This window comes from Colletotrichum spaethianum, assembly GCF_022836535.1.
Source record: "Colletotrichum spaethianum MAFF 239500 DNA, contig49, whole genome shotgun sequence".
Taxonomy (NCBI): Eukaryota; Fungi; Ascomycota; class Sordariomycetes; order Glomerellales; family Glomerellaceae; genus Colletotrichum; species Colletotrichum spaethianum.
This window is the reverse complement of record NW_026054819.1, coordinates 277052-293944: the sequence shown is the minus strand read 5'-3', so window position 1 is coordinate 293944 and position 16893 is coordinate 277052. Positions and strand designations below refer to the sequence as shown.

The following is a 16893-nucleotide window of genomic DNA, read 5'->3' as shown; positions in this document are numbered from 1 at the left end:
CAACGGATAGGGATTTGACTGTGAAAGAAGAGCATAACAAACAAACAAACCCCCCTCCCCCCCCCAAAAAAGAAGGATCAAAATGGATAAAAAGAATTGACAAATGTCCTTGGACAAACGCAAAAATATTTGCTTTCAATCGCTGCGAGGATTTGAGCCTCACGCGGGGGTCGAACCCGCAACCTTGAGATTAAGAGTCTCACGCTCTACCGATTGAGCTAGCAAGGCAGCTGGAGCCGTTTTTGATTGGTGACTGAGACGCCAAATTCAAGTCTTGAGAATCATTTGCTACACCCGGTCGACTATAGCAGGTGTCCGTCTCCGGTTTAATGCCCCGTCCCGCTGCGGAGCGGTGGATCGTGATGTGCTCCCTCAGTGGCTATGTGAAATAAGAGAATTAACTTCGTATTTGATCAAATGGGTATTCGCTACACGTCGATGCCTCCATCCATGCGCCCATCTATGCCTGTTTGTCTTCCGTTCACCTATACTCTCACACGATCCAAGCTGATTCGGTGTAATCCTTTGCGCCGTTGTCCACATTATTCTTGGTATACTTCATCCAGCACCAGTTGCTGTCCTCGCCCTGCTCGCCCTTGAAGATATAGACGACGCCCTTGCACGGCCCCTTTCGTGACTGCTGCTGCAGGTTGAACGCCGCGCAGTACCGCAGGCACTCCTCAAAGTTCTTGGCGGGCACCTGGGCAATGTCATTGTACAGGTAGTCCGTGCCACAGTCCTTGCTGAATGTGAGGTTCGTGCCTGGCACCTCGTACGTCAGCTCCGAGTTGCTGCCCGGGCACTTGTTGAGCGAGATGGGCGTATCCGTCTCGGCGGGCTTGCTGAGATCGAAGGCGACCGACGCTGAGGCGGTCGGGGTTGCGCTTGTCGAAGACGAAGAGACGGCAGGCGATTGCAGTCTGTGGCGATGTCAGCTTCCCGACTATTCTGATTCTATAAAGTTGCACGGCATCGGGAACCTACCTTGCGATCTCGCTCTCCTTGCTCGCGAGCATTGCCCCCAGCCCCCCAGCCACCCCGATGAGCGCGCAAAAGAGCAGGCTGGACAGGACCAGGAGCCAGAACGTCGGCTTGCGCAGGCCGCATACCGTACCGGCCGCGGCGTGCCTCTTCTCTGGCGTTGACGGGTAGTGATTGCTGGTGTACGTTGCTTCGGTGTACTCGGTCCGGGGCGAATGCACATGGTGATGTTGGTCGTAGTAAGGTTGCGGCGTCGGCGCGGGTTGGTACGGCTGCGGCGCCGTGCTGTAGTTGAGGCCCGTGTTCACCTCCAATCCGTCGGGGATGGCGTCGGCCTCGGGGCCGGGCGCCCCGTTAGGGTTTTTGAGCATCTTCTCGGCCTCGGGCGATGCGGAGTGACTGCTGTGACCACTGTTCCCGTTGTAATAGAAGTGGTCATGCGGATGCAAAGAAGACATCGCGCAGAGGAGAATGAAGAAAAGCCACGCCGAGATGAAGAAGGGGCGTGGGGGGGGAGGGAGGAGGCTTAAATGAGGCGGCTCAATACGCCGTAGGAGTTTTTCAACAGCAAAGTAGTGAGGCGAATCAACCCAGGGCGGGACGGGGATAGAACAGAAACACCTTGGCATAAACAAGACGGCGTGCAGGACGGACAAACGTGTTCCAGCGCGGCGGCGGGGGGCACCGTCAGCACTTGTATTGGGCGGCTCAACGGTCCAAGACGACCCTGGACGCCATACGTTCCATCGTCCGTCGCAGACGTAGGGCTGGCGTGAGGAAGGTGGTGTCACAGCCAGAAAGAAGCTTATGTTGCAGCCTGCTCGCGAAGATAGTGTCGCAGGGGAGAAGCAGCATCGCCCCTGGCTGTGGTTGTTGATGGAGTCGGATGCCGGTCAGCTATGGAGTACTCAGCCGCTGGGAGAGCAAGCTGGCCGTCGCGGTTGTCCAATGAGAAGACTTGCCCGGGATCGATCGGCGGTAAAAGTGCTCTGAAGTTGGTATCTTTTGGACGCGAAGGATGCGATCCCCGGGCGCGCTTAATACATCGTTGGGTAATTGCGCTCTACCAAAGTACCAATTGTGCCTAGGCGACGCCCCCAATCTACGACCATTATGGCAGAGCAGGATCCAGGAGTCAGCCTAAGCGACGCCATCAAAAATCTTTCAAAACTCTCGAGCGGCCGCCCCATAATCGGCCAGTGTGGCGACTGATGAAGCCGTCCTTGCATGTGTGTTATCTCCCGACGGACATGGAAACGACCACCAAGACATCTTGGTTCCCCGTTTGGCGGGATACCCAGCCGTTGAAGCCTATTGTTGATTGGCAAGCATGCGGTCTTTGGACCCCACGTACACAAGGCGGGCTGGCCATGCTTGATGCGTGGAACTACGACCCGAACCGGAGGCAGTTGGGACCCAAAAGATGGCGGTCCGCGATTCAGACCCATAAATAAGTCCGGCTTCAATTTGAGCTTCAGTGCTAACGGTTGCTGCGCAAAGTGTACTGTGGCGGACGTGAAAACATACTGACCGGGGCTAATTTTGCTAGACACCTTGCAGCCGGCGTCGGAATGTTCACTAGTGTGACTGTGCGGCATTCAGGACAAAGCCAACCTGTTTGCTTCGTGCCTCCTATGTATGCCCTCCCCATATACGGCGATGCCAAAGTGGAAGACCGAGCGAGGCACATCGCACTTCATGAAGTTTGGGTTGTTGTCCTTGGGTAGGCCCATATCACAACGAACACTCGCCCCGGCTCATGGTGATAGCCCAGGCAAGATCCACCACGAAACCTCTCTCTTACGATCAGTTGTATCCAGTTATATTCAGGGACGTGTCCCGCCCGACGAGTCGGTACGAGGAATAGGTTGGCTCTAACACAAGCCCCTGCCCAGATTCTCACAAGCCTGTGCCTTGCTAACTGTGGCTTACTTAGCGGATCTTTCCGCCCAGTCAATGCGTAATTAGTGGATGGAGAGACGAGAAAGCTGTTGCGGCTTGGCTGAAAGTGGCGGAACGTGCCTCGCGCTTCATGTTGTGCGTGTCTTATAGCACATATAAAACTATGTCTTCTTCCAGCCATGGTAAAAGCGGTTAAATTACCCTTCGGATTTGCAGTGAGCGTCTTGGGTCTAACCCAATCTCCTCGGATACCGGCTTGTATGGCCCAGTGACGCGATTATACGCTTCCCAGCTTTGGATAAATTGAGCCAGCCCGCAGCTTCTCCTACGTCCTCGAGTAGTAAATCTGACGTGGAGTCTTCCGCACACCAATTGAGTCTCATACAGCGAATAAAACAGGCAAACGCATATATCAGCTTCATAGCACTACATGGTACAGATGCATCTATGCTGAGGGACGCGTCGAACTGCCTACTAGTATTACTTGATGGTCACTAACAATGCCATGTCTATCCATGGACAAAGATAATGGTTCTATATATTTTCCCTTGAACCTTTTCATGCTTACAGTAGACACTTTCAAGGACGTTTCGGTAGGGATGCCGCATGGCTATGTAAACATTGGTCCATCAAAGTGCAATCGCATCATGAAGCATGCCATGTATAAAATCAGCCAAGCTCATTGGGGAAAGGTCAAGGTCATTCTCCGCAAGAACTTGATGGCGATCCCAGATTCGACAATATCGAGAGTCATTCCATATTCTTTAATCTAACAGTTAGGCCGCAGGTATGGACGCTTCCAGACGTACGCGAAACTTTTTCCTATTCACCGATGGTCAAGAAAGAGTCCACACTCACCGGTGTGTTTGCCCACGTGCACTGCCAGCCATCCAGCCTGGCAGTCTAGTTCAACCATCGTGAATCCCCGCCGTACAGGAGGCCGCGCAATGGGCGGTGCCAGTAGACGGCCAAAAGTGTTGGCTGTCAGCATCTTGTTCTGAAGTCAAGGCCAAACCCCAGGACGCCAAGTATCCCGCTGGCCTGCGGCACAGCGGTTGGCGGCCCCACGATGCGCCCCTTTACGCCAGGTGACAATACCCCGTTGCCCGACGTGTATCTGTCTACCCCATAGCCAAGAGTTTCCCCAACTGACGGGGGAGCTCTAGACGTCTTTCGATCCATTCCGCCAAGTGATGCCGCTGGCTCCGCCACCATTGTCAACGAAGCATCGGGGGCTTTATTCTTCATCGTGTATTGTTTAAAAGTGAATGGCTTCCTTATATCTTTCCCTACGTCTGAGTGGTCCTCTCTCATGCTCACTTCTTCTTTGCAAACTCTTTAGCCGACACAAACATACATCACGTCCGATTCCTGCCTGTTGAGAGTAAAAATAACCCAGGCTTATCCCCCCGATTGCCCATTATGCCTACTATAACATCCCTGTCCCAATTCGGCATTTCCAATATCGGGCCCTTGACAACAGTCTTCACGGCGCCAGCTGCATGCGCCACCTCGGCCCACCCACTTTACCTGGGCTATAAGCAAGAAAACGTGCGCCTGAATCACCTCCCAGCCTTAATGTTCGCACAGAACTGCGATGACTACCCTCTCGGCGAATGCTATCCTTATGGGAGCGCCCTCGACAAGTCTTTCTCGTCCGTGCAGAGTGCCGGAGGACATACGGACTTCGGGACTTTGGTGCATTTCTCTCCGGCCAGTCAATGTCCCGAAGGTCACATTACCGTCGGCGTAGCCGCCAAGAACGATGCTGGCCAAGTCAGTTCTTCGGGGCCTTCTCCGTACCCCCCGCAGAGTACGAAGGCGACGTGTGGCTTCCGTATAACCCGCCTCTCAACGTTTTCATGGAAGCGCTTGACAACGGCGAGACTGCAGTTCTTTGTTGTCCCGAGTGAGTTTCTCGCTGCATCGGTCGTTTTTGTCAGTGAAAGCGTTCCGCTTACCTTCAAATGCGACTGCAGGAATTATGCGCCGGGGTCGAATGGCGGCGGATGCTACTCTCAAGTGCCAGTGTCCAGATACGGAGGAATGACAGCATGTAGCAGAGGAGCAAGGGGTAACGAAGCCTTCACGTTGGTGAATGCGACGTTCACGTACAACAACACCCGCTACACGGGGGAAGTCGTCTCGTACACCGCCACGAGCAACCCCCCATTGTCTTACGCTACGATATCAATCCCTTATGTAGCGGAGTCTGACGTCGTGGCATACGAGTCGAGGCCCCAGTATACCCTAGTACACAGGCCCGCCGATGCAACCACAGGCAACGGTAGCGGCGCGGCTGTCCCAACCGAAACGGCGCCGAGTGCGGCTCAGGGGTGGAGAATGACCACTTCTGGCGGTGGTGTTGGTGTTCTGAGTACTGTTTGGGCGTTTGCTGCGCTGGTGGGAGTGATGCATGCCATGCCTTGGTAGTTCGGTCCCGGCATACTGTGGTTCCTGTAAGGTCGGCAGGGACGGGCCTCGCGGTTAATGGAGTGAGGCTTCACTCAGAGGCGTACAGTACCTCATGTTTATTAGAGTGATAGCATTCACGGTATTCCCTGCTGCCCATTGAGACGTCTGGATGCCCCAACAGCAATTCTAGGAAGGCAGTCCTTCTATATCTCCGATGCATTGGCGCGCCCGCGAAAAGCCTGACAGGGCGTATGGGCTGCAGCCTTATCACCATCTTCGACGGTGTCGTGATTCTGATATGCGTGGTCTGACTACGGTGCTGTACTCTGAAACAAAACGAGAATGCGGCGTTTTCATAGAGGACGAGAACTCTAATTTTTGACGGTCGTGACGTCAGCTTAGTACTCGACCAGTTTGCGGCATGTGCTTCGGACAAGACCGAGCGCGATTGTGAACCATTGACCTGGGATTTCCGTCCGCAGCACCGCTCATCGCTGCCATTTCAACTTCATCACTCAAAAGACAAGTTGTGATTAGGAGATTTGCCGCGTCCCATCCTAAGTCGAAAGAACGCCACAGTAAATAGAAAATGTGCCGTTGGTTCGCATATCTGGGTGAGGAGCCCCAGCTTCTCGAAGATCTTGTCATCCGACCGCGCCACGCAATAGTGAAGCAAGGTGAGCAACATGCCGTCTGAATGATGTGTTTGGGCTAAGGACGATAGTTGATGAACACTTCCTCCCGGCCGGACACACGAAAGCGCAGCCGTTTCTTGGAGAGCTCCAGGTCGCTCCATTGGCAGCCAATGACGCAGGGTCACCGAACCCTTTAACCAACATGGATGGGTTCGGTGTTGGGTGGTTCACCTCATCTGAGTGCGACTTCAACCCGTACACAGATTCCGAGTGGCCAGAATCCCTTCGGCCAGTCGTTTACAAGAACATTCGGCCTCCGCTGAATGACTTGGTGCTCAAGAGCATCGTGCGGGGGACCAGCAGCAATGCCGCCCTTGCTCACATCCGCGCGGCTCCAGGCCTGACTCCCGTGGTCGAAACCAATTGTCACCCGTTTGTTTTCGGCCGCCACCTCTTCGCGCACAACGGCATCCTTGGTTCATTTCCACGAATTCGAACAGCGATCTTGCAGTATCTTCCGCTGAGGTACCAGCAGGCCATTGTCGGAACTACAGACGCCGAGCACATTGCCGCGGTGTACTTCTTCATCCTGTGCGGCAAAGACGGGAACTGGGAGTCAGTATATGGCGCCGAAGAGATGGCAGCAGCTATGAGGGAAACCATCATCATGCTTGAAAAGATGCAAACCGAGTTCGGGCCTCCAGAGCGGGAGTTCAACACACTGAACCTTGTCGCCATGTCCGGCAGCTCGCTAGTCGCGGTGCGATACGGCAGCCCAAAGAGCCTGGAGCCGCCGAGCTTGTACTACTCCACCACGGCCGGGGCGACGCTTAATCGCAAGTACAAGGGTTTCCCGAGTGACATGGACGACGCCAGCGATGGCGATTCTGAAGATGACGGGCGGTTAGAAAAAAAAAGCCATGGAGAGCATGTGGTGGTGGCAAGTGAACCCTGCACCTTCAACCAGAGCGAATGGGGGCTCGTCGAGCCGTCTCAGATGGTGGTTGCGGATATTGCGGCTGGTGTTCATGTCGAGCATTTGTAAATAGATAAAAAAGAGGGTGATCTCGTTGTGTTTCAGATGTTGACTAGCGAGGACGAGCAAACGGCACAGCAATGTGTTTGACACGAGGACGTTTGTCCGCGGCCGCGAACATATGGCCACAACTCGCATCGCATCTCGGGTTCGCGTCGATCCTGCCCCTGATCTTCCGCCCGTGTCCTACTCCTGCTTTTGAGGTATGTCAGCATTTGGATGCCGCGAAGAGCAGGGGGGGGGCTCAGCTTGATTTGTGCATCGTCGGCTCACGCAATGACCATTGTTGTGCGTCCGAGCGGCACAGCCGTACACTAGGCAGAGAATATGGAGCCTTGGCCGGGTTCTCGTCCTATCAGGGCGTCCTTGAATTCTCGGCTGTGTTGTGTTGATGGTGTTCTATGTGTGACTTGCTAGCAGGGCTGTTGAAAGCAAACAGTTGTCGTTGGTCCCTGTCGTGGGACGTTGCTGGGCTTAGGAAGAAAGGGAAATGATCGCGAAAAAGTCAGGGAGAAGCCGAGAAAACGCAAGATGCAAGGGGAAGCAGTTGTCAAAGTCCTCGTGCCGCATCAACTGTGGAAGGTGAAGGAAGTTAGTTCGCCCCTTCCCTGCTCTTTCCTCATTCTACTTTGCTTGCGGCTTCCAGCCTCGATCGTGATCCACCACCCAAGTAAGTACTCTGTATTACCGCAGCTTTCTTTATCCCATGATTTGCTCTCTTTTCTTCTTCCTCTTCAACGACCAGTAGCTGCCGCCCATCAAGAATCTTTCCTTTTTTCTTCTTCTTCTTCTTCTTCTTCTCTACTCTACGTTTCTGTGTAATCATTCTAAGTTTCGAGGGAAATTCGCCGCCATCTATCCATCATCAGCGAGTCGACAACGTTGGGTCATGGGTGTTAGCGCTCCTTAGAACTGATCGCCCGGCTGAAGCGAAGCGCATACAACCCACTCTCACTCTCGCCTAATCCTTCGTCGCCACCGAATGCGACGGCGATCCGGAATGTTCAGTATATTCTTGTTCGCCGGGTCCTTCCTCGCGCTGACGTCGCTGGTCACGGGCGTCGTCGATGACTACGATCAATGTTACTTTGACGCTGGCTATGTCGGCCCGCAGTCTCTACTCCCCTGCCTGCCTGGAAACAGTACCGACAGCGGCTATAGCTGGTGTTGCATGGCTGGCCAGAACTGCCTTAACCAGGCCTGCTACGATGCCAAAACTGGTATGACCTACCAGTATGGTTGCAATGATCCAACGTACAAGGACAAGAACTGCCCCGTCAAAGGTGGTCTCGATAGAGGTAATTCAAAACCAACCGATTGTTTTATCCTTGTTAAAGCTTGGATACTGACACTTGTTGACAGCCAAGTCCCCCTGGGTTGGTCTTGTCCAATGCTTGAACGCAAATGAAGGCCAGCTGAAATTCTGGGCTTGCAACCATCCTGACACCTGCGGCGAGAACTGCCCGACCGAACCCGATCGCCCGCAAGCGACGCAATCCGTCTGGCCTTTCGAGATTCAGCCTCTGCCTCCCCTCAACGACTGCAACGACCTGGGCAATAGGGTTCTTGCCATGTATGCGCCTAGCACCTTGGGATCGACCGGTGGAGTTCCTTCGAGTTATACACCACCCACAAACAAACCAAGTCCGACCAGACCACCGCTACGCGACAGTGAAGCGACCACCACCGCCGTTTCCTTCACCATGTCTGCATCGGAAATTGCAAGCAGCAGCACTGACGCGATTTCTTCCGCTGTCCCTGGCACAAGCTCCTCGGCATTGAGTAACGGTGCCATCGCTGGCATCGCCATCTCTTCAACTGCCGTCGTTCTGTCGGCTTTCTTCGCCATGTTCATCTTGTTCCGGCGTCGTCGCGCTCGTCAACTTGGCACCGACCCTACACCAATCGACTTACCGGATCACAGGGAAACTGGTCCTGCGGAACTGCCCGATGAGAAGTGCAATCTGATGTATCTTAACACTCCGCCAATAACATCTGATGGGGCTCACAAGCGGTCAATCTCGGATGTGACTTTCAGTGCTTTTGCCCCGAGTCCACTAAGCACCCCGAGAACACCTGCCTCTGCATCCTGCGCACCAGGTCCGCATATGACACTTGCCGAGATACCCGAACAGGCAAGAACTATACACGAAATGCCAGCAATTAATGAGCCAGTGGAGATGCCATAAGTAGGAAGCGGATAGGAGATTATTGTTAAGACGAGTCCATGATTCATGGCTATTATAATAGAAAACTACAGAGACAGCAAGTCTGACTCTTTTATTTTGTAATCAGCCACGGAATGGTTGCTTGATCGGTTCACCTCGAACCCGTCAATCTCTCCATCTTTCCGATGCACAGTTGTTAATAATTTTAATCCATTTCTGTCGAGACGTGCATACATTGAGGTATCATGAGTCAATACGCACTCTAGCTATGGCTTTTGTAGACGCAGCGGCTAAGAGAAGCTGCGGCGGAAGTCCATCATCGGTCTGCCAGGTACTATAGCGTGACCAATGATAGAACCCCAACTCACAACCAATGACGAACTCCTAGACCTTCCAGATTCTCAAAGACCAAGTAATTTCATCACGCACATTATAGGTGGCCAAGCTAGCAAGCATGCTCTTTAGACGGTGTACTAGCCTTATCCATTCAAAGCGGAAATGATCTCGAAGCCCCAACGCTTTTCATACAACAGCACATCCAAGACTCTAAGCGCTGTAAGACTAAGCGCTGTCTTCATCTCCCTTTTTGCAATGCCAAAGCTTGCTTAGTGTTTAAGGCATCAGTTCTGCGCACACAATGTTCCTCAAAAGGTCCTCAAGAGGTTCGCTATATACCTGCTGCAGCAAAAGTTACACATGGCAGAGCACGCACAAAGGTGTGCTCAGCTTGACGGCTGCACTCAGTATCGGCGGAATGTGTTCTTTGCCAACTAGGCAGAAATTCTCTTTGGTGTTAATCTCATTTGGAACATAGATGGTGTTTTCGGGAGGTTGCATGAAGAAGCAGATCCTTCTCCCGAGGATCCTCCCCCGTACAGCTCATCGTGCAATGTCGCCGACGATTCCGTGATGAAATGTCGCACTCTCATTTCATCTGGCGGGAGACTGAAAGCCGTTGCAGGAGTTGTTGTCTGAAGTCGGCCGTTCGTGTCCAAGCTCACACCGTGCTCCATCTCAACCAGCCGTCCACACCCAGAGCGCAGACTGTACCTCTCCCAAAGGCTTTCTCGGTGCACTCCAACCACGTTCATCAACTGTAAAGCTTCAAGCCTGATGTCCAACGCACGGCATTTCAGTATGATGAACAAGAGCATTGGTGTGAACCCCATTTCAAACACAAAGCAAGGAGTCTCGTTTTTCAGCTGCGACTGGGCCGCCCGGCGAATTTCGGCAGTCATCCGTCGGAAAAGATCAAGATGCCTGTCGTAACCCATCTCGTCCGTGGCGAAAGCCTGGCTATGCCATATTTGGCAGATTTCGTACCGCACCAGAGCAAACGCCCTTGGTATATTATTAGGCTGAGTGGCTTGCCCTGCCTCTAGATCCTCGAACAAGACATGCCATTGGTCTAACATTGACCGTATTCTGGCTTGCTCCTTCAATAGCTCAGATCTCGGTGTTGCATGTTCAAGGTGCCCAATACGAAAGACATCACCATGGTGGACCAGTTCAAGTGTCTGATTGAACAAGTCGTCGATGATTGACTGAGCCTCAGAGAGTGTCGAGAACCTGGCGGGCATGGAAGCTCTCAATATGCACAAACCCGCCAAGTCCGGAGCGCCCTCTCCAAAAAATAATGGGAAGACACTCAAGCGGCGGAACACTGGTAGTAAATACTCTCGCACCCACAGCGTATCGCTAGTTGAGCCAAGGATCGCGAGGCCATGATGGCAATGACGTATGGCCGTCTGCCTGTTCAACTGCAGGAACTCGATACAGACGAACAACAAGCAAACGAGTAAGACCAGACTTTGGTTTTCTGTAGCCTTCAGCTCATAGATCGCAGCGTTATAGTGTCTCAACGCAAGGGTGTCGTTGCGGAGATTCGGGATGTGGTCAAGTAGTCGAGGTTTGCTCGGACCTGCTTTCATGGACATGTATGCATCTTCATACAGCAGACTGATTGCAATGACAGAATGCCGGACCGCAGGCTCGAAGTTGCTGAATTGCATCACTAAATGCGTCCAGAAATAAGGGTCGTTCGCACCGGATAGAGCAGGGCCGGCCTTCTCGCAAAAGAATTGCAACGCTCTACCTTCGCCCTTGTTGTTGATGCCCAAGAATGCAGTTCGGAGCCGATGCAACTTCAGTTGCGATGTAGACTCAGCTGAGTACCCATCACACTTGCGCCCTGTGGTAGTACACCTGAGGCAAAGAGGTTTGCCTTCGTCGCATTTGACCCTGCGAGCCCTAACCCGGTGTCCCAGTCAGAAAATTTTGGTCACAGGATTGATCGGTCGGCACTTACTTGCAGGTTATACATCCAGTTCTCGTCTTCCGGCTGCCTTTCCGAGCCATAAGAGTTTAAACGACACGCGTCTCTTCCATAAAGTGAGGGCTGTTCCCGACTCTAGCTGTACATCAGGTTGCGGCTCGTTGGTTACGACGGTGCAAGCTCAGTTCTCCATCTGAGGGGAAATGAAAAGGAGCCGGTTTTTGCCCCCCATTAACCCGGGCTCTGTAACCAGTAGACTAATGGAATTGAGTGGAGACTGACAAAGGGAGGCGTGGTTGGAACCATTTTTAGATGCCATCGGTTAATTCAAGAAGGCCGAGCTTTACAAGTAGACAACACCGATTAACTGCATATACAGCTCGCAGGGGGTGGGGGTAAAGGAATTAGCATCGGCTTGAGTAGGCAGTGATTGGCATCAGGCTACAGAACGGGGCGGCAAAACAAGGAGAGCAACAGTTTTTACAGCCGCGCGCCAGGGATGATAGCACCATAACAGGCTAATAGTACGAAGGATGCTAGCTTAGCAAAAACCAAATGCACTGGAGGACGAAAAGGGCGATATGAAAACTCTCTCAAGCTGGCCATTCCCGTCATATCTCATTCCAGTGCCCAGAACAAGCGAATGCTTCTCCTTGTCATTGGATGTGCAACAAAACGTCGAAGCTCTTAATTGTCTCGCTCTAGCCAGGGAGCACAAGCCTCGTACAACTTTTGCAAAGCAGGGGCCTGTTCAACGACGCGTTGGTAGTGTTGCGGAGTGTATTTCTTCATAGTTTCCAGCAGGCCGACGTAGATAAAATCGGCATAGGACACTAGACTTCATTAGTCTCCATGCTGTGGAAACGAAACTTCATGCCTCACCTTGATCGCCGAGGAAAAAGGGCCCTTCTGTCTTGTTGAGCTGAGTCGATGCATCCTCGATTGCTTGCTTAGTCCTTTCCCAAGCTCTCTCGCCGCCATACTTGTCTTCGAATTCGTAAACCGTCATGCCTCCCAAGTCATCTTTTCTAGTGTCCCAGAAGAATGGCTGGCTTCGCTCGCCGAATTCGTAAACCGTCATGCCTCCCAAGTCATCTTTTCTAGTGTCCCAGAAGAATGGCTGGCTTCGCTCGCCGAGGATTGTTCGGTAAACCTCGGGCATCATGACTGGCTGCAACGGACCCCAGAGTCTGCTGGTGAGTTGCGAAGAGGCCTGCGCTTCCTCGCTATCTGGATGAAGAGGCTTTTCGGGATACCTTTCCTCGAGGTTCTTGATGATCTTCGCGCTGTTCATCACATATGTCCCGTCAGGAAACTGCACCGCCGGGCAGGTATGGGATGCTCGCTGTTCAAGCCAGGGTTCAATGCCTGCAGCCTCAAGCCTAGCCTTGATATCAGGGTACTCGAGCCATTCAGTCTCGTAATCGATTCCCTTGTAATTCAGGGCTAGACGAGCTGAAATTTTCGTCAGTAGAGAAATCCATCTATGGGAAAATATTGCTCCTACTTTTCCATACGTTGAACGACCAGGCACGTCCGTTCTTATCAGGAATATCGAAGAGGATGAGCTTCCCACCCATAATGATCTGGATTGCGCGTTGCTTAAGAATAGTCGGTGTTGTGCGATCGGAGAATGCGGAGGAAATCATGTGTTAGGCAATAGGCATGTCTCGACAGACAGAGAAGAGGAAAGTGAGTGGTAATGGCCAGATAAGAAATCCTGAGCGTAGAAGCGTCGCAACGCCGCAGGCAGGCAACGTTCCGTCGTTCCCCTCCAGGCGGATAACGAAAAAAGCCGTACACCTTAAGACATGGGGCAACTTAGGTAGCCCGCACTGAAACTACAATAAGTGGTACATCGTCATCCGTAATATTCCTTACTCAGCCTAGATATCCCCTTCCTAAATCCCTCTTGAAGGTATCCGGCTTTTTTTTGTCACCCGCATGCCCTCGTTCTGACATGGGCAGCCAGGTAAGCACTAATCCCTACCGAGGGCTGATCACCGATAAAGTATATACTTCAGTTACCACATACCATCGGCTTGTTCACATAGCACCAGTTTCATCGGAACAATAAATTATGTTAAACTTTCCTTTTTAATCTGAAAGATTAGCAACAAGAAGTATACAGTCAATGAAATCCAGAGAAACGCATAATCGCAGACCGCTGGTCTCCAAAAGAAATAAAAGAATATTCAGTTTTCCTGGTTTTAAAATTGCACATGAGAAACACCGTCATCTTTCTGTAAGGTCTTGTAACAGTACACGACTTACGCCCAACAAGGTACCGAATTTTCGCCCGCTGAGGCTATCTGACGCCCAGGTGGCGCCGTTCTTCTTCGTCCTTTTCCAGTCATCCTGCTGCAGCACAGGAAACATCGCGTCGAGCTCGTCTTTTGGCCTAGAAAGCGTTTGTCGGCTCCTCCCAGTGTTTAACCCCTTCATGCAAGCGTACTGCTCATATTAAAGGTATTGACCCCTTTCATCCTAATATCGGCAAACCTTGACATCTTTAACAAGGTTTGGGTCTGACACCGTCGGTCTTGTTCATGTTCGTTATGGGGATGAGCGATATCTTCACGCTTCACTTCTTTTGGGTCATGAGGGATCCTGGCTAGAAATCGGCTCCAAAGTTTGCCATCTTGTCGTGGCTAGCTTGCTATTTGTGTTTGTTGTGGGGATAATAGAGGGCGTGAGTGCGGTGTTCATCTCCAGGGTGGAAGTGGGAGAAAAGCCGTATATGAAACCCGCTCGCTTAAGCCTCGTCACGAACTAAGGTCAGTGTAAAAGTGGGAGGACAAAAAGAGCACTTTATGCAGGTCTTCCACGGGGTAAAAGAGCATAGCATCCGTCAATGGTCTTGGCGACTGGCCTGAACGAGTGTACAGTGCATAGTGATTGAAGTCTTTTGGCAAGGGCATAAAGAGCAATCTGCTTCTCAGGAAACTTTTGTATTCGAGACAGTAGAGTCAAAAATTCCAGTGATTACTCCCGGCTTCAAACGGCCCCATCGAAACTGTTGCCTAGCTGTGCCGCTGGGATCCGAAACTGGCGTTAACAGGATGTAGTCGTTCGTTAAAATTGCAATCTAAACTTGAAGCAATCACAGATTAGGCAGCCATCCTAATTGGGTTTGATAGGTCCCACAGCTCGAATCTCTACTTAAACATCACTCCTGGAGTACTTATTCCAAAGATCAATGTGCCAGATTTCAACACCGCTACGAGACATGACAAAGATAACTCAGCTCCCCTCAGAACTTCTTCAGAAAGTTCTTACCGAGTTTTTGAACATCAATCGTCATGTCGCATACATGGTCCTGCCCCTATTTGAGATGAACGCTGATGATTTGACGACTCTGAAAGCGGTATCACAGACTTGCCGAGCACTTCACGACGTTGCTTCACCCCTTATATGGAAACATCTCTGCTTGACGAGGCATGATCGGCCCTGCCAACCGACTACGTCGCACCTCATCGCTCTCGTCAGGCTCTGGCACGAGCGACCTGAAATCGCAGCACAGGTTCACACCCTCTTCCTGTCTGGAGAATCGTTGCCTTATGGCCAGCAACTCATTAAGGACGACGACGTGGCATTTGTATCAAGCGTTCTGCAGGAACTAGGCCTTCTAGTATACCAATAGCACGAAGCCTTTAACAACCTCAGCTTCATCACAGCTCTTTTAGTCCTGATGGCACGAAATGTCAGAGTCCTCGACCTATGTGTCGGGGGCGATTTTTTCAAATGCATGCCCAGCCCGGGAGAGACATTCGTCCGTCTAGAACTCCTTACCCGCTTTCGGTGTCACCCAACCACAGGCCAATCCATAGCCGACATGGGCCCTCTACTGCGACTGGCTCCGAATCTCACGGCGCTCGAGGTTTGGCCCGCTCACCTTGGTTACGGAAATTTGGACTGGAGTGGAATCACCACGTTGAGTCTCGAGGACGCCGATATCAGCGAAGCGAAGATGATTGAAGTCATCAGGTCTTGTCGTGGGCTAAAGGAATTCACCTTCTCGCCAGACCAAACAACAGCTCCGAACGAAATCATGGCAGCTGTCGCGATGCATACAAGCACCCTTAAAAAGTTGGATCTGCATTTCCACACGGAGTATGACGATGATCTCTGGATAGGCTCACTAGCCATGTTCATCTGTCTCGAGGAACTTTCAATCTACCCAGATGATATGGGTAAAAGTGGAAACTGTACCCTCGAGACGCTACCCTCGAGCCTGCAATTCCTAAAAATCAACGGCTATCCTCTTGATTACCGCGAAGAGATTGAGTCGCTGGCTAGCAAGATTCGGACTGGAGGCTATCCCAGTCTCAAAGAGGTCTGCTTGCCTGTCTGGGAGTGCGACAGCGATCACCCAGGGCCATGCCGTGGCATTTATGTCAATGAGGATCATGGATATGAAAGTGGGATTGATGAGCACGGATCTGACTGGGAATACCTCAGTGGTGATGAAGAAGCAGGATGTGATGGTGGGAAAACAGTTCATGATCTTCGAGCCATTTTCCTTGAGGCTGGTGTTTCTTGCACGATTAGGTAGCTAGAAAATACTGAAATAAAATCTTGCTTTTCGGTCTAACATCAGGCTCAACAATGAAGGACCCTTACTCGCCTGTATCTTGATATATTAAGTAGATCTCAGTACAATTTTAATTGCTGTGGTCTATCACTCAGGTGTGTTGGGTTCTGCTGGATTGATCGCCCAAAATATGAGCAAGTGGTGGGCAGGAAGCAAGCGGCAGTACGGGAGCTAGGAGATTCGACCTCCGTGCTGACGGTATCTTTACTGCTACTCTAACTTTCACTGCTTGAAAACTTCACTTCCACAAACCCCTTTTTTGGGCTTACATATTTATCAAGATATTCTTCGCCCGTACGGGTGTCCGGTGTTGCCATCAGGCTCTCAGGTCAACTTACTGCCGCTGTTGCTCACAACTTTTGAGATACACGGCTCCTTGGAACACTGGCCGTGCGCCTTCAATGTCGTTTTTAGTTCGCATATTCGCAGCTAACCACTCCGTAAGTAACCTTCAAAGCAGCCAACACTGTGATAGAAACCTACATCCAGTGATCATAGGCGTTAAGTCCATCCTTACTAGTGCCATGTTTGCAGTTTACTTTGGGATTGTCAGCAGGGCCGCTCTGGATAGGGTATGGTCCGCCCACCTGCTTCCCAAGCGTTGACTACCTCTCCTTTGACAGTGAATTGAGGCTTGCAAACACTGTAAAGTGTCAATTCTGTGCCTTGTTTGTGATTGGTATTGTGTCAACTAAGTCTTACTCACCCACCAAATGTACCACAGAGGTACTCGGTCCAACGAACCTTAAAGCCGCCCAAATGACTATCTTGTCCAGATAACTCCTGGTTGAAGGAACACGGGACAGAGTCAGGACGAGATCTTGTAACGGAAGGGTTGTATCGGGAATAGTCAGAGTTCGTGATCTGGAACAGGCTAGGTTAGTTAT

The 16893-nt window shown here is 51.7% G+C and overlaps 5 protein-coding genes and 1 non-coding gene across 6 annotated transcripts; 3 read left to right on the top strand and 3 right to left on the bottom strand.

Moving 5' to 3' along the window:
* Window positions 1-155: 155 nt before the first annotated feature.
* ColSpa_tRNA_307 lies at window positions 156-228 on the bottom strand. The gene has a single exon. It is a non-coding gene; the product is annotated as a tRNA-Lys (tRNA).
* Window positions 229-493: 265 nt separating this feature from the next.
* Window positions 494-1439, bottom strand: ColSpa_11723 (uncharacterized protein; the record flags this gene model as incomplete). Its single annotated transcript, XM_049277935.1, has 2 exons — window positions 494-920; window positions 985-1439. The coding sequence occupies 2 exons, from the start codon at window positions 1437-1439 to the stop codon at window positions 494-496; spliced, it is 882 nt and encodes a 293-aa protein (XP_049133892.1).
* A 4696-nt stretch (window positions 1440-6135) lies between these two features.
* Window positions 6136-6978, top strand: ColSpa_11722 (putative glutamine amidotransferase-like protein; the record flags this gene model as incomplete). Its single annotated transcript, XM_049277934.1, has 1 exon — window positions 6136-6978. One exon carries the CDS (start codon window positions 6136-6138, stop codon window positions 6976-6978), a length of 843 nt encoding a protein of 280 aa, XP_049133891.1.
* Window positions 6979-7969: 991 nt separating this feature from the next.
* ColSpa_11721 (uncharacterized protein) lies at window positions 7970-9158 on the top strand (the record flags this gene model as incomplete). Its single annotated transcript, XM_049277933.1, has 2 exons — window positions 7970-8267; window positions 8332-9158. The coding sequence occupies 2 exons, from the start codon at window positions 7970-7972 to the stop codon at window positions 9156-9158; spliced, it is 1125 nt and encodes a 374-aa protein (XP_049133890.1).
* Window positions 9159-12099: 2941 nt separating this feature from the next.
* ColSpa_11720 (glutathione S-transferase-like protein ustS) lies at window positions 12100-12992 on the bottom strand (the record flags this gene model as incomplete). The annotated part of the gene is made up of 3 exons (XM_049277932.1): window positions 12100-12245; window positions 12295-12858; window positions 12920-12992. The coding sequence occupies 3 exons, from the start codon at window positions 12990-12992 to the stop codon at window positions 12100-12102; spliced, it is 783 nt and encodes a 260-aa protein (XP_049133889.1).
* Window positions 12993-15247: 2255 nt separating this feature from the next.
* Window positions 15248-15967, top strand: ColSpa_11719 (uncharacterized protein; the record flags this gene model as incomplete). The annotated part of the gene is made up of 1 exon (XM_049277931.1): window positions 15248-15967. The coding sequence occupies one exon, from the start codon at window positions 15248-15250 to the stop codon at window positions 15965-15967; it is 720 nt and encodes a 239-aa protein (XP_049133888.1).
* Between the last annotated feature and the right edge of the window lie 926 nt (window positions 15968-16893).